Source organism: Oncorhynchus gorbuscha, linkage group LG12 (genome assembly GCF_021184085.1).
Source record: "Oncorhynchus gorbuscha isolate QuinsamMale2020 ecotype Even-year linkage group LG12, OgorEven_v1.0, whole genome shotgun sequence".
NCBI classification, from domain to species: domain Eukaryota; kingdom Metazoa; phylum Chordata; class Actinopteri; order Salmoniformes; family Salmonidae; genus Oncorhynchus; species Oncorhynchus gorbuscha.
The window spans coordinates 31,725,174-31,751,177 of NC_060184.1; the positions used below are offsets into that span (position 1 = coordinate 31,725,174).

The window sequence follows — 26,004 nt, forward strand, 5'->3', positions numbered from 1 at the left end:
TTGTGTGACATGGACAAGGAGTAATTCAAGTTAATGAACACCATTCTAACTAGGAAGAAACCAATGGGTTGGGGACTGTGTAAACCCATAAGGTCGTTAGCCTATGGTTGACCCTACAGAAACTGAGCTCTGGGGTTGTTAGATAAGACAGTGAGTGCATTCCTAATTTTTCTGTTGACTGGTCTGCGTCTATTTTATGCAAACAAGAATCTTAGAAATTCTCATAAAATAGATTAAGGGTCTTCAATTGATGAAAGCACATTGGCATAATTAAATTACGGTAACAGAGGCCGAGCCTTCTCTTGTCTCTACTCCTCCCGTTACGGGGTCTGAGACGCCGAAGCTTCCCACCATTAGCTCTGACAAATTGAAAACCCTAGTCATTGGCCACTCCATTACCCGCAGTATTAGACTAAAAATGAATCATCCAGCGATCATACACTGTTTACCAGGGGGCAGGGCTACCAACGTTAAAAACTTCTGGTAACTAGGGGGCAGTATTTTCATTTTTGGAAAAATGATGCTAGAATATGCATATAATTGACAGCTTAGGATAGAAAACGCTCTAAAGTTTCCAAAACTGTAAAAATATTGTCTGTGAGTATATCAGAATTGATATTGCTGTCGAAAGCCTGAGAAAAATCCAATCCGGAAGTGACTCATGTTTTGAAAGCTCTGCGTTCAGATGCATCCCTATTGAGCAGTGAATGGGCTATCAACCAGATTCCTTTTTCTTCGTATTCACCAAGGTGTCTACAGCATTTTGACGTAGTTTCATGCATTTATGTTGAAGAATGAGCGTAAGCGACTATATTGCGTAAGTGGTCACCTGATGGCTCTCAGAGTGATTCTTGCGTAAAATACAGAGGTAGCCATTTTTCCTCTCGGTCCTACTGAAAAGCCAATTGTCCCGGTGGATATATTATTGAATAGATATTTGAAAAACACCTTGAGGAATGATTATAAACAACATTTGCCATGTTTCTGTCAATATTATGGAGGTAATTTGGAATATATTTCGGCTTTTTCGTGACCGCAATTTCCGGTCGATTTCTCAGCCAAACGTGAAGAACAAACAAAGCTATTTCACCTACAAAAATAATATTTTTGGAAAAAAGGAACATTTGCTATCTAACTGGGAGTCTCGTGAGTGAAAACATCCGAAGCTCATCAAAGGTAAATTATTTAATTTGATTGCTTTTCTGATTTTCGTGACCAGGTTGCCTGCTACTAGCTAGGCAAAATGCAATGCTAGGCTATCGATAAACTTACACAAATGTTTGTCTTGCTTTGTCTGTAAAGCATATTTTCAAAATATGAGATGACGGGGTGATTAACAAAAGACTAAGCTGTGTTTCAATATATTTCACTTCTGATTTCATGAATCTGAATATTTTCTAGTAATATGTATGTCCGTTGCGTTATGCTAATTAGTGTCAGATGATGATTACGCTCCCAGATCCGGGATGGGTAGTCACAACAGGATTTATTAAGGCTAATCTGAAGATGGTGTTGGCTAAAGCTAAAACTGTCGAGTGTAGAGAGTATAGAGATATCGTTATTCACATCGGCACCAACGATGTTAGGATGAAACAGTCAGAGTTCACCAAGCGCAACATAGCTTCAGTGTGTAAATCAGCTAGAAACATGTGTCGGCATCTAGTAATTGTCTCTGGGTCCCCACCAAGATAGGGGGAGTGATGAGCTCTACAGCAGAGTCTCACAACTCAATCGCTGGTTGAAAACTGTTTTCTGCCCCTCCCAAAAGATAGATAATTGGCCCTCTTTCTGGGACTCACCCACAAACAGGACCAAGCCTGGCCTGCTGAGGATTGACGGACTCCATCCTAGCTGGAGGTGTGCTCTCATCTTATCTACCAACATAGACAGGGCTCTAACTCCTCTAGCTCCACAATGAAATAGGGTGCAGGCCAGGCAGTAGGCTGTTAGCCAGCCTGCCTGCTTAGTGGAGTCTGCCACTAGCACAGTCAGTGTAGTCAGCTCAGCTATCCCCATTGAGACTGTGCCTCGACCTGGGTTGGGCAAAATTGCCTTAGTAATCTCACTAGGATAAAGACCTCCTCCATTCCTGTCATTATTGAAAGAGATCGTGATACCTCACATCTCAGAATAGGGCAACTTAATGTTAGATCCCTTACTTCAAAGGCAATGAACTAATCGCTGATCATAATCTTGATGTGATTGGCCTGACTGAAAAATGGCTTAAGCCTGATGAATTTACTGTGTTAAATGAGGCCTCGCCTCCTGGTTACACTAGTGACCATATCCCCCGTGCATCCCGCAAAGGCGGAGGTGTTGCTAACATTTAAAATAGCTAATTTCAATTTACCCCCAACCCAAAAATGACATTTTCGTCTTTTGAACTTCTAGTCATGAAATCTATGCAGCCTACTCAATCACTTTTTATAGCTACTGTTTACAGGCCTCCTGGTCCATATATAGCGTTCCTCATTGAGTTCCTTGAATTCCTATCATACCTTGTAGTCATAGTAGATAATATTCTAATTTTTGGTGACTTTAATATTCACATGGAAAAGTCCACAGACCCACTCCAAAAGGCTTTCGGAGCCATCATCGACTCAGTGGGTCCTGTCCAACATGTCTCTGGACCTACTCACTGTCGCAGTCATACTCTGGACCTAGTTTTGTCCCATGGAATAAATGTTGTGGATCTTAATGTTTTTCCTCATAATCCTGGACTATCGGACCACCATTGTATTACGTTTGCAATTGCAACAAGTAATCTGCTCAGACCCCAACCAAGGAGCATCAAAAGTCGTGCTATAAATTCACAGATAATACAAAGATTCCTTGATGCCCTTACAGACTCCCTATGCCTACCCAAGGATGTCAGAGGACAAAAATCAGTTAACCACCTAACTGAGGAACTCAATTTAACCTTGCGCAATACCCTAGATGCAGTTGCACCCCTAAAAAGTAAAAACATTTCTCATAAGAAACTAGCTCCCTGGTATACAGAAAATACCTGAGCTCTGAAGCAAGCTTCCAGAAAATTGGAACGGAAATGGCGCCACAGCAAACTGGAAGTCTTCCGACTAGCTTTGAAAGACAGTACCGTGCAGTATCGAAGAGCCCTTACTGCTGCTCGATCATCCTATTTTTACAACTTAATCTTCAGTCTACCCTCTACTTTTTCGAACATTCTGTTAAAAATCGCGCAACATTTCAGCGCCCTGCTACTCATGCCAGGAATATAGTATTTGCATATGATTAGTATGTGTGGATAGAAAACACTCAGACGTTTATAAAACTGGTTAAATCACGGCTGTGGCTTTAACATAACGTGCGTTTCATTGAAAGTGCAGGAAAATCTGATCACTGAAAGTGGAAAAATATATCCATCCGCCGCTTCAACCCATTGTTATGGGCGAAAGACATTAAATATGGCTGAGGTTGCAGTACCTACAGCTTCCACACGATGTCAACAGTCTTGTCATTTGCCTAGGATTTGTTTCTTGGTCAAACGAACAAGAGACAGCCCATTTCTTCCGGTCTCCGACCGGATATTTTGGTTGAGAAATAGACGGACAGTATTTCAAGATGGATCCCTATTAAAAACACTTCGTCTCGTGATTAATTTGATCGCTTATTAACGTTTACTAATACCTAGTTGCATTACAAAAGTATTTAGAAGTGTTTTGTGAAAGTTTATCGTCGACTTTTTGAATTTTAAAAAATGACGTTACGTTATGAAACGCTCTTTTTTTTCATTTATCACACAGTCTACATAGAACGATATCTAGGCTATATATGGACCGATTTAATCGAAAAAAAGACCCAATAGTGATTATGGGACATCTAGGAGTGCCAACAAAGAAGATGGTCAAAGGTAATGAATGTTTTATATTTTATTGTGCGGTTTGTGTAGCGCCGAATATGCTAATTATTTTGTTTACGTCCCCTGCGGGTCTTTTGTGGTGTTACATGCTATCAGATAATAGCTTCTCATGCTTTCGCCGAAAAGCATTTTAAAAATCTGACTTGTTGCCTGGATTCACAACGAGTGTAGCTTTAATTCAATACCCTGCATGTGTATTTTAATGAACGTTTGAGTTTTAACTAATACTATTAGCAATTAGCGTAGCACATTTGCATTTCCAGAGCTCTAGATGGGACGCCTGCGTGCCAGGTGGAAGCAAGAGATTAATTGAGGAAAATAAGAACAATACAACATGTATTTTTGATACTGTTGCTAAGCTCAGTAAAAATCAGCATTCCCCATGTGAGGATGGCTTTCACTTCAGCAGTAATAAATTCATGAACTTCTTTGAGGAAAAGATCATGATTATTAGAAAGCTAATTACGGCCTCCTCTGCCAGGACCTAGGATCAAGAGAGACACTCAAGTGTTTTAGTACTATATCTCTTGACACAATGATGAAAATAATCATGGCCTCTAAACCTTCAAGCTGCATACTGGACCCTATTCCAACTAAACTACTGAAAGAGCTGCTTCCTGTGCTTGGCCCTCCTATGTTGAACATAATAAACGGCTCTCTATCCACCAGATGTGTACCAAACTCACTAAAAGTGGCATTAATAAAGCCTCTCTTGAAAAAGCCAAAACCTTGACCCAAAAAATATAAAAAACTATCGGCCTATATCAAATCTTCCATTCCTCTCAACATTTTTAGAAAAGGCTGTTGCGCAGCAACTCACTGCCTTCCTGAAGACAAACAATGTATACGAAATGCTTCAGTCTGGTTTTAGACCCCATCATAGCACTGAGACTGCACTTGTGAAGGTGGTAAATGGCCTTTTAATGGCATCAGACCGAGGCTCTGCATCTGTCCTCGTGCTCCTAGACCTTAGTGATGCTTTTGATACCATTGATCACCACATTCTTTTGGAGAGATTGGAAACCCAAATTGGTCTACATGTACAAGTTCTGGCCTGGTTTATATCTTATCTGTCAGAAAGGTATCAGTTTGTCTCTGTGAATGGTTTGTCCTCTGACAAATCAACTGTAAATTTCGGTGTCCCTCAAGGTTCCGTTTTAGGACCACTATTGTTTTCACTATATATTTGACCTCTTGGGGATGTCATTCAAAAACATAATGTTAACTTGCACTGCTATGCGGATGACACACAGCTGAAACATGGTAAAGCCCCAAAATTGCCCTCGCTAGAAGCGTGTGTTTCAGACATAAGAAAGTGGATGGCTGCAAACTCTACTTTTAAACTCGGACAAAACAGAGATGATTGTTCTAGATCCCAAGAAACAAAGAGATCTTCTGTTGAATCTGACAATTAATCTTAATGGTTGTACAGTCGTCTCAAATAAAACTGTGAAGGACCTCGGCGTTACTCTGGAACCTGATCTCTCTTTTGAAGAACATATCAAGACTGTTTCAAGGACAGCTTTTTTCCATCTACGTAACATTGCAAAAATCTGAAACTTTATGTCCAAAAATGATGCAGAAAAATGTATCCATGCTTTTGTTACTTCTAGGTTAGACAACTGCAATGCTCTACTTTCCGGCGACCCGGATAAAGCACTAAATAAATTTAAGTTAGTGCTAAATACTGCTGCTAGAATCCTTACCAAACAATTTGATCATATTACTCCAGTGCTAGCCTCCCTACACTGGCTTCCTGTCAAGGCAAGGGCTGATTTCAATGTTTTACTGCTAACCTACAAAGCATTACATGGGCTTGCTCCTACCTATCTCTCTGATTTGGTCCTGCCGCACATACCTACACGTACGCTACAGTCACAAGACGCAGGCCTCCTAATGCTCCCTAGAATTTCTAAGCAAACAGCTGGAGGAAGGGCTTTCACCTATAGAGCTCAATTCTTATGGAATGGTCTGCCTACCCATGTTAGAGACGCAAACTAGGTCTCAACCTTTAAGTCTTTACTGAAGACTCATCTCTTCAGTGGGTCATATGATTGAGTATAGTCTGGCCCAGGAGTGTGAAGATGAACGGAAAGGCTCTGGAGCAACGATCCACCCTTGCTGTCTCTGCCTGGCCGGTTCCCCTCTTTCCACTGGGATTCTCTGCCTCTAACCCTATTACAGGGGCTGAGTCACTGGCTTACTGGTGCTCTTTCATGCCGTCCCTAGGAGGGGTGCATCACTTGAGTGGGTTGAGTCACTGATGTGATCTTCCTGTCTGGGTTGGCGCACCACCTTGGGTTGTGCCGTGGCGGAGATCTTTGTGGGATATACTCGGCCTTGTCTCAGGATGGTAAGTTGGTGGTTGAAGATATCCCTCTAGTGGCGTGGGGGCTGTGCTTTGGCAAAGTGGGTGGGGTTATATCCTTCCTGTTTGGCCCTGTCCGGGGGTATCATCAGATGGGGCCACAGTGTGTCCTGACCCCTCCTGTCTCAGCCTCCAGTATTTATGCTGCAGTAGTTTATGTGTCGGGGGGCTAGGGTCAGTTTGTTATATCTGGAGTACCTTTCCTGCTCTCTTTCTCTCTTTCTTTCTCTCTCTCAGAGGACCTGAGCCCTAGGACCATGCCTCAGGACTACCTGGCATGATGACTCCTTGTTGTCCCCAGTCCACCTGGCCATGCTGCTGCTCCAGTTTCAACTGTTCTGCCTGCGGCTATGGAATCCTGACCTGTTCACCGGACGTGCTACCTGTCCTAGACCTATTATTTGACCATGCTGGTCATTTATGAACATTTGAACATCTTGGCCATGTTCTGTTATAATCTCTACCCGGCACAGCCAGAAGAGGACTGGCCACACCTCATAGCCTGGTTCCTCTCTAGGTTTCTTCCTAGGTTTTGGCCTTTCTGGGGAGTTTTTCCTTGCCAACGTGCTTCAACACCTGCTTGCTGTTTGGGGTTTTAGTCTGGGTTTCTGTACAGCACTTTGAGATATCAGCTGATGTACGAAGGGCTATATACATTTTCATTGATTTGATTTGGGGGGACAAAACAAATTTATGCACGATGGCGCAGCCGGTTTGTATTCCGTGTCAGTGCAAACTACTGGGGCGAATTCAGTGAAGTGTGCAAGTATTTGTGTGCAAGTATTCCATTTGCTGCGGAAATCTCACAAAATCATATAATGCATGGAAAACCTAGAGAATATCAGTAGCTACTGTATGTGTTGTATTTGGGGAACCTAATACCCCTAAATGTCTTACAGCCTTATTATGGGGTCGGATTTGAGAGTGTTGTCAGCAAAACAAAATCAATGTTGATTTTAGAAAGCATATGTCGATCCTGATGGAGCAGCTGTAGAGTTTCAAATTCCTGTGCGTAAGAACTGGCAAGCAGAGCCTCTACAGTACATTCTGAGGCATCTAAGGAAATACTGTAGACTGTCAGACCCTAATAATCACTAACCAGGCCTACTACCAGCGTAGAATAATATATTGTATTAGGTAATAAATCAAGGTAATAATTAATGTGCCCACCTTTGTTCGTCCCAGCCAGTTTGTTCATGAGGTATGACTTGCCGGTGCGGTACAGGCCGACCACTGCCACCACTACCACATGCTGCTCAATCTGGCTCAGGGTTTCCAGTGCGCTGCGGACCACACACAGTTTCCCGTCACTGTCGTTCTCAATTAGACACACTGGCCCCTTCATGGACACCGTTTGGCCTGCCATTACTTTGTCCTATAGAAACACACTGGCAAAGACACAAACAAATAACAATATAAACACAACAAATAAACGGTCTTTATTTTGTTTGGGGATCAGACAAATACAACATTCTCCCAGTGCAGTAATACAGGATGTGTGATTTAGTATGCTGGTATGCCTTATCATACTGGTACAGTGCCTTCTGAAAGTATTCACACCCCTTGACTTGTTTCACACCCCTTGACTTTTTCCACATTTTGGTGTGTTACTGCCTGAATTGACATTTGATTAAATTGAGATTGAATAACACCCCATAGGAATCAACAATACCCCATAATGTCAAAGTGGAATGATGTTTATTTTTTTCTTAACTAAAAATAAAAAGTTTAAGTCAATAAGTATTTAACCCCTTTGGTATGGCAAGCCTAAATAGGTTAAGGGGTAAAACCTTGCTTAACATGTCACATAGTAAGTTGCATGGACACCCCTCTGTGTGCAATAATAGTGTTTAACATGATTTTTGACTATGACTATGATTAATTACTATGTACCCCACACATACAATTATCTGTAAGATCCCTCAGTCAAGCAGTGAATTTCAAATACAGCTTCAACCACAAATACCAGGGAGGTTTTCCAATGCCTTGCAAAGAAGGAAACATATTGATAGATGAGTTTTTAAAAACACAGATATTGAATATCCCTTTGAGAATGGTGAAGTTATTCATTACATTTTGGCCTTTACGGAATAAAAAATATTCCAAAACATGCATACTCTTTGCAACAAGGCACTAAAGTAATACTACAGGAAATGTGGCAAAGCAAATAACTTTTTGTCCTGAATCAAAGTTTTATGTTGGGGCAAATCCAATACAACACATTACTGAGTACCACTCTCCATTATTTTAAGCATTGTGGAGGTTGCATCATGTTATGGGTATGCTTGTAATGATTAAGGACTGGGGAGTTTTTTCAGGATAAAAAAATACATGGAATGGAGCTAAGCACAGGCAAAATCCTAGAGAAAAACCTGTGCCTTGCACCAGACACTGGGAGATGAATTCACCTTTCAGCAGGACAATAACCTAAAAAAAACAAGGCCAAATCTACACTGGAGTTGCTTACCAAGAAGATTGTGAATGTTCCTGAGGTCTGACTTAAATTTGCATGAACATCTATGGCAAGACCTGAAAATTGTGTTTTTTTTGTTTAAAGATGATTTATTTAATCTTTATTTAACTAGGCAAGTCGATTAAGAAAAGCTCTTAGAAACCTACCCAGAAGAACTCACAGCTGTAATGACTGCCAAATGTGATTCTAACATATATTGATTGACTCAGGTTGAATACTTTTCTTATAAATATACTATATTAGCATTTTGCTTTAAAAACATTGTTTTTATGTAAAACATTTTTTTCTCATATTGACATTACAGAGTATTTTGTGTAGATCGTTGACCAAAAACTACAATTAAATTCAATTTTAATCCCACTTTGTAACGCAACTAAATGTGGAAAAAGTCAAGGTGTGTGAATACTTTCTGAAGGCCCCAATTCTGAGTTGAAGTATTTGGAACTTGCAATATTATAATATGCCTCCCCATTTATTTGAAATATGATGGTTATTTTTGATAACTCTGGACAAATTTATGCTCACACAAAATGTCCTCCTGAAGTTAGACCCGGGGCAGAGATGAAGAAATTACAATGTTGCAATAATAAATAAAATCACTGCAAAGTACATATTGTCACTGATGCATTGTACATGACCTAACATGAGGTCATATCTCGGATCTAATATTTTTCAAATAAATAATTACAAATAAATGAAGTGAAGAAGATCTTACCTGTAGACCAGAGCTTAGCTTCAGCTGTGCAGTATGCTTGTTGTTCAGAGTTCTAATGAGCTGCTGGCTACAATACAAAGCTTGAAATATTGAAACTGAAACTCTCACGTTTCCAAGAAAGCACATGGGGTGGTTTCCTGGCCCACAGTAATGGACTGACATCTGTTCAGGAAACTCCCCCTTAATCAACATGTTCCAGAAGAAGATGCATCTTGTTATTGCATTGTGGTTGCTACAGTTTCTCTTTCAGTTTTACAATATAAAGTCCAACCAGGTAGCAGAGCACATCATAAAATATCAGATGTTTTCATTTAAGCACTGATTTGCAGTGTTTATCTCTACCTGTGGAAAAAACCTTAGCTTATACTGTGCAAGTAGCTTTCTGTTCATGTGAAGGAGAAGCTTTTACTGTAATTTGGTTGAATTAATTGTATTTTGTGTTTGTGAAAAAGGATCCAGGTACTGTACTGAACAACGTTGTGATTATGGTGGCCCAGAGCGTGATTGTGTACGGTGTGCTGCACAAGTTTTGCGATTTCAAATGGTCCCACTTATATTGATCAGGCCACCCCACATAAAAAGTACTACAGTTTACTACAGAATATTACAGTACTTACTATAGTACTATACCACTCTTCATTATTTTAAGCATTGTGAAGGTTGCATCATGTTATGGGTATGCTTGTAATGGTTAAGGACTGGGGAGTTTTTTCAGGATAAAAAATACATGGAATGGAGCTAAGCACAGGCAAAATCCTAGAGGAAAACCTGGTTCTGTGTGCCTTGCACCAGACACTGGGAGATGAATTCACCTTTCAGCAGGACAATAACCTAAAAAACAAGGCCAAATCTACACAGGAGTTGCTTACCAAGAAGATTGTGAATGTTCCTGAGGTCTGACTTAAATTTGCATGAAAATCTATGGCAAGACCTGAAAATTGTGTTTTTTTTGTTTAAAGATGATTTATTTAATCTTTATTTAACTAGGCAAGTCGATTAAGAAAAGCTCTTAGAAACCTACCCAGAAGAACTCACAGCTGTAATGACTGCCAAATGTGATTCTAACATATATTGATTGACTCGGGTTGAATACTTCTTTATAAAGATACTATATTAGCATTTTGCTTTAAAAACATTGTTTTTATGTAAAAACATTTTTTTCTCATATTGACATTAAAGAGTATTTTGCGTAGATCGTTAACCAAAAACTACAATTAAATTCAATTTTAATCCCACTTTGTAACACAACTAAATGTGGAAAAAGTCAAGGTGTGTGAATACTTTCTGAAGGCCCCAATTCTGAGTTGAAGTATTTGGAACTTGCAATATTATAATATGCCTCCACATTTATTTGAAATATGATGGTTATTTTTGATAACTCTGGACAAATTTATGCTCACACAAAATGTCCTCCTGAAGTTAGACCCGGGGCAGAGATGAAGAAATTACAATGTTGCAATAATAAATAAAATCACTGCAAAGTACATATTGCACTGATGCATTGTACATGACCTAACATGAGGTCATATCTCGGATCTAATATTTTTCAAATAAATAATTACAAATAAATGAAGTGAAGAAGATCTTACCTGTAGACCAGAGCTTAGCTTCAGCTGTGCAGTATGCTTGTTGTTCAGAGTTCTAATGAGCTGCTGGCTACAATACAAAGCTTGAAATATTGAAACTGAAACTCTCACGTTTCCAAGAAAGCACATGGGGTGGTTTCCTGGCCCACAGTAATGGACTGACATCTGTTCAGGAAACTCCCCCTTAATCAATATGTTCCAGAAGAAGATGCATCTTGTTATTGCATTGTGGTTGCTACAGTTTCTCTTTCAGTTTTACAATATAAAGTCCAACCAGGTAGCAGAGCACATCATAAAATATCAGATGTTTTCATTTAAGCACTGATTTGCAGTGTTTATCTCTACCTGTGGAAAAAACCTTAGCTTATACTGTGCAAGTAGCTTTCTGTTCATGTGAAGGAGAAGCTTTTACTGTAATTTGGTTGAATTAATTGTATTTTGTGTTTGTGAAAAAGGATCCAGGTACTGTACTGAACAACGTTGTGATTATGGTGGCCCAGAGCGTGATTGTGTACGGTGTGCTGCACAAGTTTTGCGATTTCAAATGGTCCCACTTATATTGATCAGGCCACCCCACATAAAAAGTACTACAGTTTACTACAGAATATTACAGTACTTACTATAGTACTATACCACTCTTCATTATTTTAAGCATTGTGAAGGTTGCATCATGTTATGGGTATGCTTGTAATGGTTAAGGACTGGGGAGTTTTTTCAGGATAAAAAATACATGGAATGGAGCTAAGCACAGGCAAAATCCTAGAGGAAAACCTGGTTCTGTGTGCCTTGCACCAGACACTGGGAGATGAATTCACCTTTCAGCAGGACAATAACCTAAAAAACAAGGCCAAATCTACACAGGAGTTGCTTACCAAGAAGATTGTGAATGTTCCTGAGGTCTGACTTAAATTTGCATGAAAATCTATGGCAAGACCTGAAAATTGTGTTTTTTTTGTTTAAAGATGATTTATTTAATCTTTATTTAACTAGGCAAGTCGATTAAGAAAAGCTCTTAGAAACCTACCCAGAAGAACTCACAGCTGTAATGACTGCCAAATGTGATTCTAACATATATTGATTGACTCGGGTTGAATACTTCTTTATAAAGATACTATATTAGCATTTTGCTTTAAAAACATTGTTTTTATGTAAAAACATTTTTTTCTCATATTGACATTAAAGAGTATTTTGCGTAGATCGTTAACCAAAAACTACAATTAAATTCAATTTTAATCCCACTTTGTAACACAACTAAATGTGGAAAAAGTCAAGGTGTGTGAATACTTTCTGAAGGCCCCAATTCTGAGTTGAAGTATTTGGAACTTGCAATATTATAATATGCCTCCACATTTATTTGAAATATGATGGTTATTTTTGATAACTCTGGACAAATTTATGCTCACACAAAATGTCCTCCTGAAGTTAGACCCGGGGCAGAGATGAAGAAATTACAATGTTGCAATAATAAATAAAATCACTGCAAAGTACATATTGCACTGATGCATTGTACATGACCTAACATGAGGTCATATCTCGGATCTAATATTTTTCAAATAAATAATTACAAATAAATGAAGTGAAGAAGATCTTACCTGTAGACCAGAGCTTAGCTTCAGCTGTGCAGTATGCTTGTTGTTCAGAGTTCTAATGAGCTGCTGGCTACAATACAAAGCTTGAAATATTGAAACTGAAACTCTCACGTTTCCAAGAAAGCACATGGGGTGGTTTCCTGGCCCACAGTAATGGACTGACATCTGTTCAGGAAACTCCCCCTTAATCAATATGTTCCAGAAGAAGATGCATCTTGTTATTGCATTGTGGTTGCTACAGTTTCTCTTTCAGTTTTACAATATAAAGTCCAACCAGGTAGCAGAGCACATCATAAAATATCAGATGTTTTCATTTAAGCACTGATTTGCAGTGTTTATCTCTACCTGTGGAAAAAACCTTAGCTTATACTGTGCAAGTAGCTTTCTGTTCATGTGAAGGAGAAGCTTTTACTGTAATTTGGTTGAATTAATTGTATTTTGTGTTTGTGAAAAAGGATCCAGGTACTGTACTGAACAACGTTGTGATTATGGTGGCCCAGAGCGTGATTGTGTACGGTGTGCTGCACAAGTTTTGCGATTTCAAATGGTCCCACTTATATTGATCAGGCCACCCCACATAAAAAGTACTACAGTTTACTACAGAATATTACAGTACTTACTATAGTACTATACCACTCTTCATTATTTTAAGCATTGTGAAGGTTGCATCATGTTATGGGTATGCTTGTAATGGTTAAGGACTGGGGAGTTTTTTCAGGATAAAAAATACATGGAATGGAGCTAAGCACAGGCAAAATCCTAGAGGAAAACCTGGTTCTGTGTGCCTTGCACCAGACACTGGGAGATGAATTCACCTTTCAGCAGGACAATAACCTAAAAAACAAGGCCAAATCTACACAGGAGTTGCTTACCAAGAAGATTGTGAATGTTCCTGAGGTCTGACTTAAATTTGCATGAAAATCTATGGCAAGACCTGAAAATTGTGTTTTTTTTGTTTAAAGATGATTTATTTAATCTTTATTTAACTAGGCAAGTCGATTAAGAAAAGCTCTTAGAAACCTACCCAGAAGAACTCACAGCTGTAATGACTGCCAAATGTGATTCTAACATATATTGATTGACTCGGGTTGAATACTTCTTTATAAAGATACTATATTAGCATTTTGCTTTAAAAACATTGTTTTTATGTAAAAACATTTTTTTCTCATATTGACATTAAAGAGTATTTTGCGTAGATCGTTAACCAAAAACTACAATTAAATTCAATTTTAATCCCACTTTGTAACACAACTAAATGTGGAAAAAGTCAAGGTGTGTGAATACTTTCTGAAGGCCCCAATTCTGAGTTGAAGTATTTGGAACTTGCAATATTATAATATGCCTCCACATTTATTTGAAATATGATGGTTATTTTTGATAACTCTGGACAAATTTATGCTCACACAAAATGTCCTCCTGAAGTTAGACCCGGGGCAGAGATGAAGAAATTACAATGTTGCAATAATAAATAAAATCACTGCAAAGTACATATTGCACTGATGCATTGTACATGACCTAACATGAGGTCATATCTCGGATCTAATATTTTTCAAATAAATAATTACAAATAAATGAAGTGAAGAAGATCTTACCTGTAGACCAGAGCTTAGCTTCAGCTGTGCAGTATGCTTGTTGTTCAGAGTTCTAATGAGCTGCTGGCTACAATACAAAGCTTGAAATATTGAAACTGAAACTCTCACGTTTCCAAGAAAGCACATGGGGTGGTTTCCTGGCCCACAGTAATGGACTGACATCTGTTCAGGAAACTCCCCCTTAATCAATATGTTCCAGAAGAAGATGCATCTTGTTATTGCATTGTGGTTGCTACAGTTTCTCTTTCAGTTTTACAATATAAAGTCCAACCAGGTAGCAGAGCACATCATAAAATATCAGATGTTTTCATTTAAGCACTGATTTGCAGTGTTTATCTCTACCTGTGGAAAAAACCTTAGCTTATACTGTGCAAGTAGCTTTCTGTTCATGTGAAGGAGAAGCTTTTACTGTAATTTGGTTGAATTAATTGTATTTTGCGTTTGTGAAAAAGGATCCAGGTACTGTACTGAACAACGTTGTGATTATGGTGGCCCAGAGGGTGATTGTGTACGGTGTGCTGCACAAGTTTTGCGATTTCAAATGGTCCCACTTATATTGATCAGGCCACCCCACATAAAAAGTACTACAGTTTACTACAGAATATTACAGTACTTACTATAGTACTATACCACTCTTCATTATTTTAAGCATTGTGAAGGTTGCATCATGTTATGGGCATGCTTGTAATGGTTAAGGACTGGGGAGTTTTTTCAGGATAAAAAATACATGGAATGGAGCTAAGCACAGGCAAAATCCTAGAGGAAAACCTGGTTCTGTGTGCCTTGCACCAGACACTGGGAGATGAATTCACCTTTCAGCAGGACAATAACCTAAAAAACAAGGCCAAATCCACACAGGAGTTGCTTACCAAGAAGATTGTGAATGTTCCTGAGGTCTGACTTAAATTTGCATGAAAATCTATGGCAAGACCTGAAAATTGTGTTTTTTTTGTTTAAAGATGATTTATTTAATCTTTATTTAACTAGGCAAGTCGATTAAGAAAAGCTCTTAGAAACCTACCCAGAAGAACTCACAGCTGTAATGACTGCCAAATGTGATTCTAACATATATTGATTGACTCGGGTTGAATACTTCTCTTATAAAGATACTATATTAGCATTTTGCTTTAAAAACATTGTTTTTATGTAAAAACATTTTTTTCTCATATTGACATTACAGAGTATTTTGCGTAGATCGTTAACCAAAAACTACAATTCAATTCAATTTTAATCCCACTTTGTAACACAACTAAATGTGGAAAAAGTCAAGGTGTGTGAATACTTTCTGAAGGCCCCAATTCTGAGTTGAAGTATTTGGAACTTGCAATATTATAATATGCCTCCACATTTATTTGAAATATGATGGTTATTTTTGATAACTCTGGACAAATTTATGCTCACACAAAATGTCCTCCTGAAGTTAGACCCGGGGCAGAGATGAAGAAATTACAATGTTGCAATAATAAATAAAATCACTGCAAAGTACATATTGCACTGATGCATTGTACATGACCTAACATGAGGTCATATCTCGGATCTAATATTTTTCAAATAAATAATTACAAATAAATGAAGTGAAGAAGATCTTACCTGTAGACCAGAGCTTAGCTTCAGCTGTGCAGTATGCTTGTTGTTCAGAGTTCTAATGAGCTGCTGGCTACAATACAAAGCTTGAAATATTGAAACTGAAACTCTCACGTTTCCAAGAAAGCACATGGGGTGGTTTCCTGGCCCACAGTAATGGACTGACATCTGTTCAGGAAACTCCCCCTTAATCAATATGTTCCAGAAGAAGATGCATCTTGTTATTGCATTGTGGTTGCTACAGTTTCTCTTTCAGTTTTACAATATAAAGTCCAACCAGGTAGCAGAGCACATCATAAAATATCAGATGTTTTCATTTAAGCACTGATTTGCAGTGTTTATCTCTACCTGTGGAAAAAACCTTAGCTTATACTGTGCAAGTAGCTTTCTGTTCATGTGAAGGAGAAGCTTTTACTGTAATTTGGTTGAATTAATTGTATTTTGTGTTTGTGAAAAAGGATCCAGGTACTGTACTGAACAACGTTGTGATTATGGTGGCCCAGAGGGTGATTGTGTACGGTGTGCTGCACAAGTTTTGCGATTTCAAATGGTCCCACTTATATTGATCAGGCCACCCCACATAAAAAGTACTACAGTTTACTACAGAATATTACAGTACTTACTATAGTACTATACCACTCTTCATTATTTTAAGCATTGTGAAGGTTGCATCATGTTATGGGCATGCTTGTAATGGTTAAGGACTGGGGAGTTTTTTCAGGATAAAAAATACATGGAATGGAGCTAAGCACAGGCAAAATCCTAGAGGAAAACCTGGTTCTGTGTGCCTTGCACCAGACACTGGGAGATGAATTCACCTTTCAGCAGGACAATAACCTAAAAAACAAGGCCAAATCCACACAGGAGTTGCTTACCAAGAAGATTGTGAATGTTCCTGAGGTCTGACTTAAATTTGCATGAAAATCTATGGCAAGACCTGAAAATTGTGTTTCTTTTGTTTAAAGATGATTTATTTAATCTTTATTTAACTAGGCAAGTCGATTAAGAAAAGCTCTTAGAAACCTACCCAGAAGAACTCACAGCTGTAATGACTGCCAAATGTGATTCTAACATATATTGATTGACTTGGGTTGAATACTTCTCTTATAAAGATACTATATTAGCATTTTGCTTTAAAAACATTGTTTTTATGTAAAAACATTTTTTTCTCATATTGACATTACAGAGTATTTTGCGTAGATCGTTAACCAAAAACTACAATTCAATTCAATTTTAATCCCACTTTGTAACACAACTAAATGTGGAAAAAGTCAAGGTGTGTGAATACTTTCTGAAGGCCCCAATTCTGAGTTGAAGTATTTGGAACTTGCAATATTATAATATGCCTCCCCATTTATTTGAAATATGATGGTTATTTTTGATAACTCTGGACAAATTTATGCTCACACAAAATGTCCTCCTGAAGTTAGACCCGGAGCAGAGATGAAGAAATGGTCCCACTTATATTGATCAGGCCACCCCACATAAAAAGTACTACAGTTTACTACAGAATATTACAGTACTTACTATAGAATTCTTTAGTGAACTGTAGTATACTGTAGAACACAATACTATACACTTTAGTATCCCTTGATCATGTGTAGTACTTACTATAGAATTGCAGAGTATACTGTAGAATACTATACCACACACTGTAGTATCCTTCAGTCATGTGTAGTACTTACTGTATAATTCTGTAGTAAAATGTAGCATACGATATTACACACTGTAGTATCCTTTAAGCATGTGTACTACTTACTATAGAATTTTGCAGTATACTGTAGTAAACTGTAGTATACTGTAGAATATTATACTACACAATGTATAATCCCTTGATCATGTGTAGTACTTACAATATAATTTTGCAATATACTGTAGAATCCTACACCCTGTAGTATAATAATATCCCTCTATCATGTGTAGTACTCACTGTAGAAAACTGTAGCATACAATACTACACACTGTAGTATTCCTCAATCATGTGTATTACCTACCAGTGATTGAAGTTATTGAACATCCACACGTCCCCCGCAATATAATTATACTACGTTGCACTCTGGCTCTGCCTGCAAAACAATTGCAGACTCAATCTGGCAAAGTTAGATTTGTTTTTGTTTGTTGCATTGAAAAAGGCTGATATAATGTTGATTCGATAACAGAAAAAACATTGATCTACACTACCAGTCAAAAGTTTTAGAACACCTACTCATTCAATGGTTTTTCTTTATTTTTTACTATTTTCTACATCAAAACTATGAAATAACACATACGGAATCATGTAGTAACCAAAAAAGTTGAAGTTACCTATACATTTCAATCGCGATATAACGTGGATCTTCCGGGCTACAGATTGAATCTAGCCCATGGTCTGCGAATTCTGTTGGAATAAACTGAAAATGAAAATAGAATTGACGAGTTATTATATATCTCAATGGACTAGATTCCATTGTCATTGTAGCCTATAATGGACTGATAAAGCAGGCTACTATTTTATTCTGCTATGATATTCAACAATGTTACAGACAGGCCAACCAACGTCAGACAGTAAAAACAAGGACATATAAGTAGCCTACACTATATAGATACAGGATATACAAATAAAGTGTATCATTTTTATTTCACCTCATGGTCCATCTAGTGGTCTGTAAAGTGCTAGTACATGAGGGAGAGAGAGTACAAAGATATATGGGGAATGGGTTATGAAAAGTTCCGGGTTTGCACTGCTATGTTTTTTAGGCGTCTTGTCCTGATTGTTAGTGCTCTGTAAACACCTTCAGGAGAATACAAGTACCCTTCATCTGAAGGGAGCTTGTTGAGAACGTGTGAGGGTATGCATTTTGACAGGATCAGACAAGATGAAAGTGACAAAAACGTAAATGTAACAAGTGGCTTGTACCACTGTGTCACATGTTCCATTAAACACACGAGCCATCCAATCCAGGTCATGTTCAGTAGTCTGGTAAAGTAGCACCACCTATAAAGTCACCAACAAAATCAAATTAATTGGTTAAATCCAAACATATCCACAAAATAAAGTGAGAGTAGTGACTGTTTGCTGATGGTGGCCTTGGTTCAATAGTGTTTATTACACCCCTGCACTAACTGCATAATCTGGGGAAAGGTTGTGATGAATGAATAGGGTCCAGCAGAGCAGTATCAGGCGATGGCCCTTTTGTTGATTTATGGGCACCATAAAGAGGCATTTGAATTAAGTAGGCCTCCAGTCTTAGCCAGAGAGTGGTCAGAGAGAGAATAGGAAGAAGAGAGATGGGGTAGGTATAAAGCAAAGGGAATAAAAAGGAGGGACAGACAGACAGATTTAATGTATGTGCTCTCTGACACCTGGAGTTGCATGGGAAACGGTCCAGGAACAAAGGACAATGCCAAAGAACCAGTCAGCTCATCCCCCTCTAATGGGCTAAAATGTATCTCTGCTATAGTATCCAGAGGACTATAGAATGAGTGATAGAATAGTACTATATTATCCATGTCTAGTATCTATCTGAAACTAGTTCACTGAGGATAACTCTGATGCTATCTAAATGGATGTATGAGCTGCTACTCTGACATTGCTCGTACATGTATTTATATATTCTTAATACCATTCCTCTACTTAGCTTTCTGTGTATTGGGCATATGTTGTGATATTGATAGATATTACTTGTTAGATATTACTGAAATGTCGGAGCTAGAAACACAGGCATTTCGCTACACCCGCAATAACATCTGCTAAACACGTGTATGTGACAAATAAAATTTTATTTGATCTCTGTGGTTACTTGTGTCTGTACAGGGTGAAGTCTGAATTACTATATGCAAAAAGGTTTTATGGTCCTCTCAGGAGTTGTCTTATTTACTTCGGTCTCATTCCCCACACAAGCATTTCAATCACAGGAGGTCGGTGGCACCTTAATTGGGGAGAATGGGCTCGTAGTGATGTCTGGAGCGGAATTGGTGGAATGGTATCAAATGCATCAAACACATAGTTTCCATGTGTTTGATGCCATTCCATTCACTCCGTTCCAGCCATTATTATGAGCCGTCTTCCCCTCAGCAGCCTCCACTGATTTCAATGCTGCGACATCCCGTCGAGATTGAGTCTGGGAGTGTTAAGGTTACTGTAAACTTGGTATTGTTTGATTGGTCAATGGTGGTTGGTTTTGGGTTGAAAAGTTATACCTTCATTTGTTATAAAAGGAATAAAATGCCTTTGTTCTCTCTCTTGTCCTGTATCCAGTCCATGGAGGAAGGTTGTATGATCAATTATAATTTCGTAGGCTTCTAGGCCTCTGGCCTAGTAGGCATCTCTTTGTTCATGCTTTGTCCTGTAAATTCAATCTATATACTTGAAATAATGCCTTGTAATGTTTGTTAATGCTTGTAACTGAAGCTTTATGCATTGTATGTGTATCAATGCATTGTACAATGTTAATTAAATATCGGCCTTTGATATAGACCATTCTCAGAGAAATTCTTGCTAGTCTATGTCAACTCATTGTCTAATGCTTGCGTGTATATTTTAATTATCTTTATGGAGTCAGATAAACATTTTAATAGGCTAACTGCTTAGTCTTATTACGAGTCACATTAGAGGTATATATAATATCGTATATACTGTATATACACATGTCAAATATTACTGCCCACTACACAGACTCTAAACTCATTATGAGTTTAAATCTTATGTATTTCCTTGGTAAAAATGTTTTCATAAAAAGTTGGGTCACTATCTGTATTTAGGCATTCTGTCCCACTGTATCTTAGGTCATTTGATTAGTCAAGAGCACACTCTGTTTTGATTATGAAACCATTTGGCATTCACTTTAATAACCTCTTGCATCATTGGCCTTTTTAGTACTCTAATGCTCTAACGCACAGATTTATGCCCACCAGCCCATGGTTCAATGAGACAAAAGCTGCATCTCCTCTTTTGTGGAATCTGAAACAGATATCTCTTATTTACCTGGACGAGTTGCTAGGTGATAGGTCCCTGAAACGGAATTATCTTTGCCATGACAGTGTTTGACAAAGTTTGATCCATTTTGTTAACTTGTGACCTGATTGGAAGGGGGGGGTCGGTGGAGGGGTTAGGGGCAGATTGAAAGGGATTATTTTCCATTTCATAACCCATGAATGGGACTCAAACAATATATGGATAACATGAGTTGGACGGGTAAATATTTGCGTTCCATCTCCATCATTCACAGAATAGGAGTAAATATTACAGTGCATATTATTGCGACTATTTACAACGTTTGTGTTCCATCAAATGAGCAGGTGCTTTTTGTAAGCCTATGCTACTTACCATCACATTGTTACTGAAGGTCTTTGTTTAGACAATGACTAGTTGTCATGTAAAAAAGTGAATGAATAGGAAGACATATAAATGGTAATAAATGATGTAATCTGATGCACCACTACACTTTTTAAAGTCACAATGTTTCACAGCTAAGATTTAAATTTAACAGACACAGCTAATGGATAAGACTTACTTGGCCCAGATAGTCTCCTCCCTACGTTGATATGAAAAATACTTAATTGAATTACCCTGAGCTTGGGAAAAACAGTTACAGTCATATTAGGATGAATAGTGGCTGGAGCGTCAATAGATAATGTTATGAAATGAATATATGACTATAAGTAGAGATCAAGTAAAAGACATTCATAATGAGACGTGGGGCTCTATTCAATCCACATCACTGAAGTTCAGCTTTACAGTGTGATTGAAATTTAAAGGTACGAAATACGTAGAAATCACTTCACAATATTTCCTGGTTGCTAAAATTCAAATAGTTAGAATAATTTAAGTTTATGTGACAAAACAAGTAGTTATTGTGTAGAGAATCATTGTACCATCTTGTACTCCTGTGAAATATATTTTTCATAAGCAAAAATGTAGAATTTTCAGCTGTTTGAAGCTGGTGTTTCTCAGATAGCACAGAATCTAGAATGACGTAGCGAAGTGAGCACTTTCCTAATGTGGAGGATGACCTCCTTGCAAAAACAACAGCCCAGTCTAACCAAGTTTCACCGAGTTAGGTTAGGTTTTGAAAAAAATAGGTTTTGAGCGATGTAAGTAAAGTAACGGACCCAGAAGTGTTTTTCGGTTGTAAAGTTGTGTTGAGTTGTTTAAGGTTCCAAATGTATGTATTTTTTTTAACCCATCTATTGACTAAATGAGAGCATAGGTTTCAAGTATCATGCTAGCTAATGTTGGGTGTTAGCCTGGGAGAAGTTACAGGAGAGACGGGTGGGACCAAAGTAACAAAATGTAAACTGATGACCTGGAATAACATTTTAAAACATTTAAGCACAGGCCATTGTCTCCTCTAGTTCATATTGCTTTTATAATGTTAGCAAAAGATCAACAAGTGACAGAATGTTAGAAAATGATATGACATCATAAGAATTATCCCTTAATCAATTGTGCTTTAAATCGACAGGTTAGTGGTACAAAATAAATATATCTTTATGATTCTGGTGGTCAATTACCTTAGGTCAAGCCATGGAAATGTGATGAGCTTGCCATTTGTAAAGAGAATTAAGGTGTTTAATCTATCAAGACACGAGGAGCGTGCATTACAAGGACAGCTTACACTTATTGGTACGAACAGTCATTGAAAATGGGGGAAACCATCTTCTACTACATTCTCATTAAACTGAGATGAGAAAATGATGGTTAAATCTGCAATTAGTACCTTTTTGGGCGACCAGCCCAAATTCATATAGAAATTTGTGTTATAGATCTGTCATTCTCATTGAACGCAAGTCTAGTGGTAGATTTATTCTACGTGCACTATTTCTGTTTCCTGTTCTTAAGGTGAATTTTTCTGTCTTTTAATTTTGTTTCGTACACCAGATGAAAATAAAACATTTTTGGTCATGGAAAGTATATTTCACAACAGTTCAGATAGTACAAGTATTCTCTACACTATACTTGCTTGTTTTGTCGCATAAACTGAAATTAGGCAAACTATTTGATTTTTAGCAACAGGAAATGGAGGAGCGATTTCTGCATAGTGCATCTTTAATACAGCTATTATGTGATCCAATTTAGTCAGATGAATATTTTAAGGCAAAATATTGTGGTTGTGCAACATTGCAATGTTGACGCAAGGTTCATTTTCATAAATTGTTAACCATTAATTAACCAGCATTCATTTTTCAAATCGACACAAACATGAAATTATGGCTGATAGTACATTTGTTGAAAGTAATGAGCATTACAAACCAGAAACGTGGAGATAAGACATTGTGCACTTCTCATCAGCTGTTACTTCCAACCCAAGGCTGTGTTACTCCCACCCTGCCTGCAGGTACAAAAGTAAGGTTGCGCTCGTTCTGTTCTCGGTCTATTTGATTTCAACTCATTTACCCTAGAAATGAAATTACATTTGCTAATGGTAGAGGACATGTATAAGTTGTTTGTCATAAAATATGGTGTCTCTATCTCTATCTACAGTATCTCTGAGTAATTAGTTTAAAAAACAAAGTGTACTTTCCTGCTGGTTCTCCCCTACAAAACCAAAAGTAAAAGATACAAAAAATAAAACTTAAGAATAGGAAGCATAGAAATAGCACACATCGAATATATCTACAGATTCTTAGACTTGCTGTCAATGAGAATGACAGATCTATAACTCACATTTCTATGTGAAATTGGTGGGGTCACCCAAAAAGTTACAGATTGCAGCTTTAAAGGTAATGTTCCTGCTTCAGCGGAGACTGCATTCACAGTAAACACTGCATATGTAGGTTCAATCTGAAATTCCCTTTACACTTCTATCCCAGAATCTTCAAGCTTCAGCTTTACAGATTGAATAGAGCCCTTATCTTAGATACATGATTCACGAAAGTTGTGTCTATTTTCAAATGATTGTACATCCAGCGCTCGTCACACTTTAGATTTCGACTGTTTCTGCACAGACATCTCATTGTGTTAGGAGATGGCACTGTCATAGGATGTATATACAATCATTTACATGTTGGTAATTTAGTAGCAGACACTCTTATCCAGAGCAATTTACAATCAGTAGTCTGTAATAAAACACACTGGGTGTACTAGATTTACTACAACAATAAACAGGAGGTCAAAGGTCCTTCTCCAATCTCCATGGTAAAGCATCAAAAATCTGATGCATCCTTCTGGAGTATATATGCATGATTATGTTTTCATCCTGTTTAGTAAGTATAATCATATTTTTGGTCCTTAATTAATCATCTTTTTGGTCCTTACTTAAAGATACACTTAATTATATTATTTCAATAATGTTCCATATGGGAGGGGAAGTTGTTAAAAGTCCTTTATGAAGTGACAGCAGCTATTTTCAGATCAATCCCTTTTTATGGATGTGTATTTTAATGTATTGTTGATGGCTGCTGTGTTAGGTAGGTACAATACACTATATCATTTGAAGGAAGAACAAACCTGATGAAACAGCAACTTTTCTCCCGTCTTCTTTCAATCTTATAATGGATTGTACATTTGCTTTAATGATTTTTAAAGCAGTTCCTGGCCTTGCACCTAAATATGTACCTGGTCGGCCCGTCAGATCCTCTGGCACTGACCTTTTAGTTGTTCCAAAGGTCAGAACCAAAATGTTTGGTGATGCTGTATTCAGCCACGATGGTGGTCCTGGCCTTTGGAAAAGCCTGCCGGAGGACCTGAGGGCCTAGGTAACTGTAGACATTTTTAAGAAAGATCTTAAGAAGCATCTTTTTAGCCTTGCTTTACATATGGTGCAATACTATACAGATAGTAATACTATCTGTTTTTACCGGAAACTATTTTCTGTGCATGGTACATCAGCCCGAGGCCTGTAATGCATTTTATGTTCTGAATGAAGTAGGTCTACCTAATTTTTTAAATAACTCACCTAACGCCCCTTCTGGTTCAGCAGCCTGGTCTCATAGACTAGACGTAGCATAGTAAATGTAAATACGGACACTCAAATTAATATAATATGTTATGCTTGGTATGGTAACATCAAACAGATGGTTACATAAGGCAAAATTGAAAGTAGCTTGGTTGGTCAGGGTGGATGGGTAGGTGTATAACGTAAATGTATAGCAACCCAAAGGTTGCAAGTTCAAATCTCATCACACACAATTTTAACTAATTAGCAACTTTTCAACAAAATACTACTTTTTAGCTACTTTGAAACTACTTAGCATGTTAGCTAACCCTTACCCTAATCTTAACCCTTTTAGCTAACCCTTCCCCTAACCCTAACCTTAATCCTTTAACCTTACTCGTAAACTTAACCCTAACCCCTAACTCCTAACCCTAACTCCTAGACTTGCTAAAGTTAGCCAGCTAGCTAACGTTTGCCACCAAGCAATAATTTCTAACATATCATACATTTAGCAAACTCATAACATATTGTACGTTTTGCAGTTTCGTAACATATAATGCAAATTGTAATTTGTAACATATCATAGGAAATAGGTGATGAACATCCGCAAATGACTACATACCATACGAAAGTAACATATCACACTAAATGGAGTGTCTTGGATCTGCATACAGAATAATGCTAAATGCTCTGAGTCCAGGTTGGGCTCAGTGGCAGTATTTTTAAGAGTGGAAAGGGGATAATGAATTGCCTTTTATATAGGCCTCCAACATACAGTATACAAGTCCATACATCAATTACAAATATTTTGCACTGTTTCGAACTCTTCACCGTTCCTGCTGCATAACTAAAATCTTTGATGAATTGGGTGCTTAGATTGTGAATCCTGTTACTCTTTCCACCTCTTTCACCAGAAAAGAAGGACAATTTAATGAGAAGCGAGAAATAGACATACGGACATTCAGCAGTGTTTGCAGGTTCAAATTTCCTATTGCACAGCACTCCGAGAGCTCAATCAGAGTGCTTTCGTAGAACTAATAAAGGCAGTTTTGCGTCAGAGGTGGACCTGTGTTTGTCCTGTATCAAATGATTGTAAGGTTGTGTTTGCACAAAAACAGGGTTTACAATGAACGCAAGTCATTATTAAATCCACTGAAACACTTACGCTGATGGCAATAATGACAGTTACGTAGAACCAACCAAGATAAATTGTCAAAAAGGTCAGTCACAAAGAAGACTATTAGGCCTAATAATCATGGCAAATATGAGAAATACATCAACCTTTATTCATTTTACCAAATTAAATGTAGTATTTGTTATACTAATGTTATAGAAATGACCAGTAAGACACTTTTTCATGAG

General features: G+C 37.8%; 1 protein-coding gene across 5 annotated transcripts in view; it reads right to left on the minus strand.

Annotated features, from left to right (window-relative positions):
- LOC123990878 (guanylate-binding protein 1-like) overlaps nucleotides 1–16,495 on the minus strand; it is a 43,676-nt gene extending 27,181 nt beyond the window's left edge. The window contains exons 1-4 of one of the 5 annotated variants that reach the window (XM_046291835.1): nucleotides 15,794–16,495; nucleotides 11,026–14,383; nucleotides 9,437–9,616; nucleotides 7,419–7,636 (exon numbers count right to left, since the gene is read on the minus strand). In XM_046291835.1, the coding sequence (XP_046147791.1) occupies nucleotides 7,419–7,614 (196 nt within the window). In that variant the 5' untranslated portion in view covers nucleotides 7,615–7,636; nucleotides 9,437–9,616; nucleotides 11,026–14,383; nucleotides 15,794–16,495. Of the gene's footprint in view, nucleotides 1–7,418; nucleotides 8,383–9,436; nucleotides 9,617–11,025; nucleotides 14,905–15,793 lie in introns of those variants that run through there. The other 4 variants (XM_046291837.1, XM_046291836.1, XM_046291838.1 and 1 more) reach the window with 4 other exon arrangements.
- Nucleotides 16,496–26,004: the final 9,509 nt, after the last annotated feature.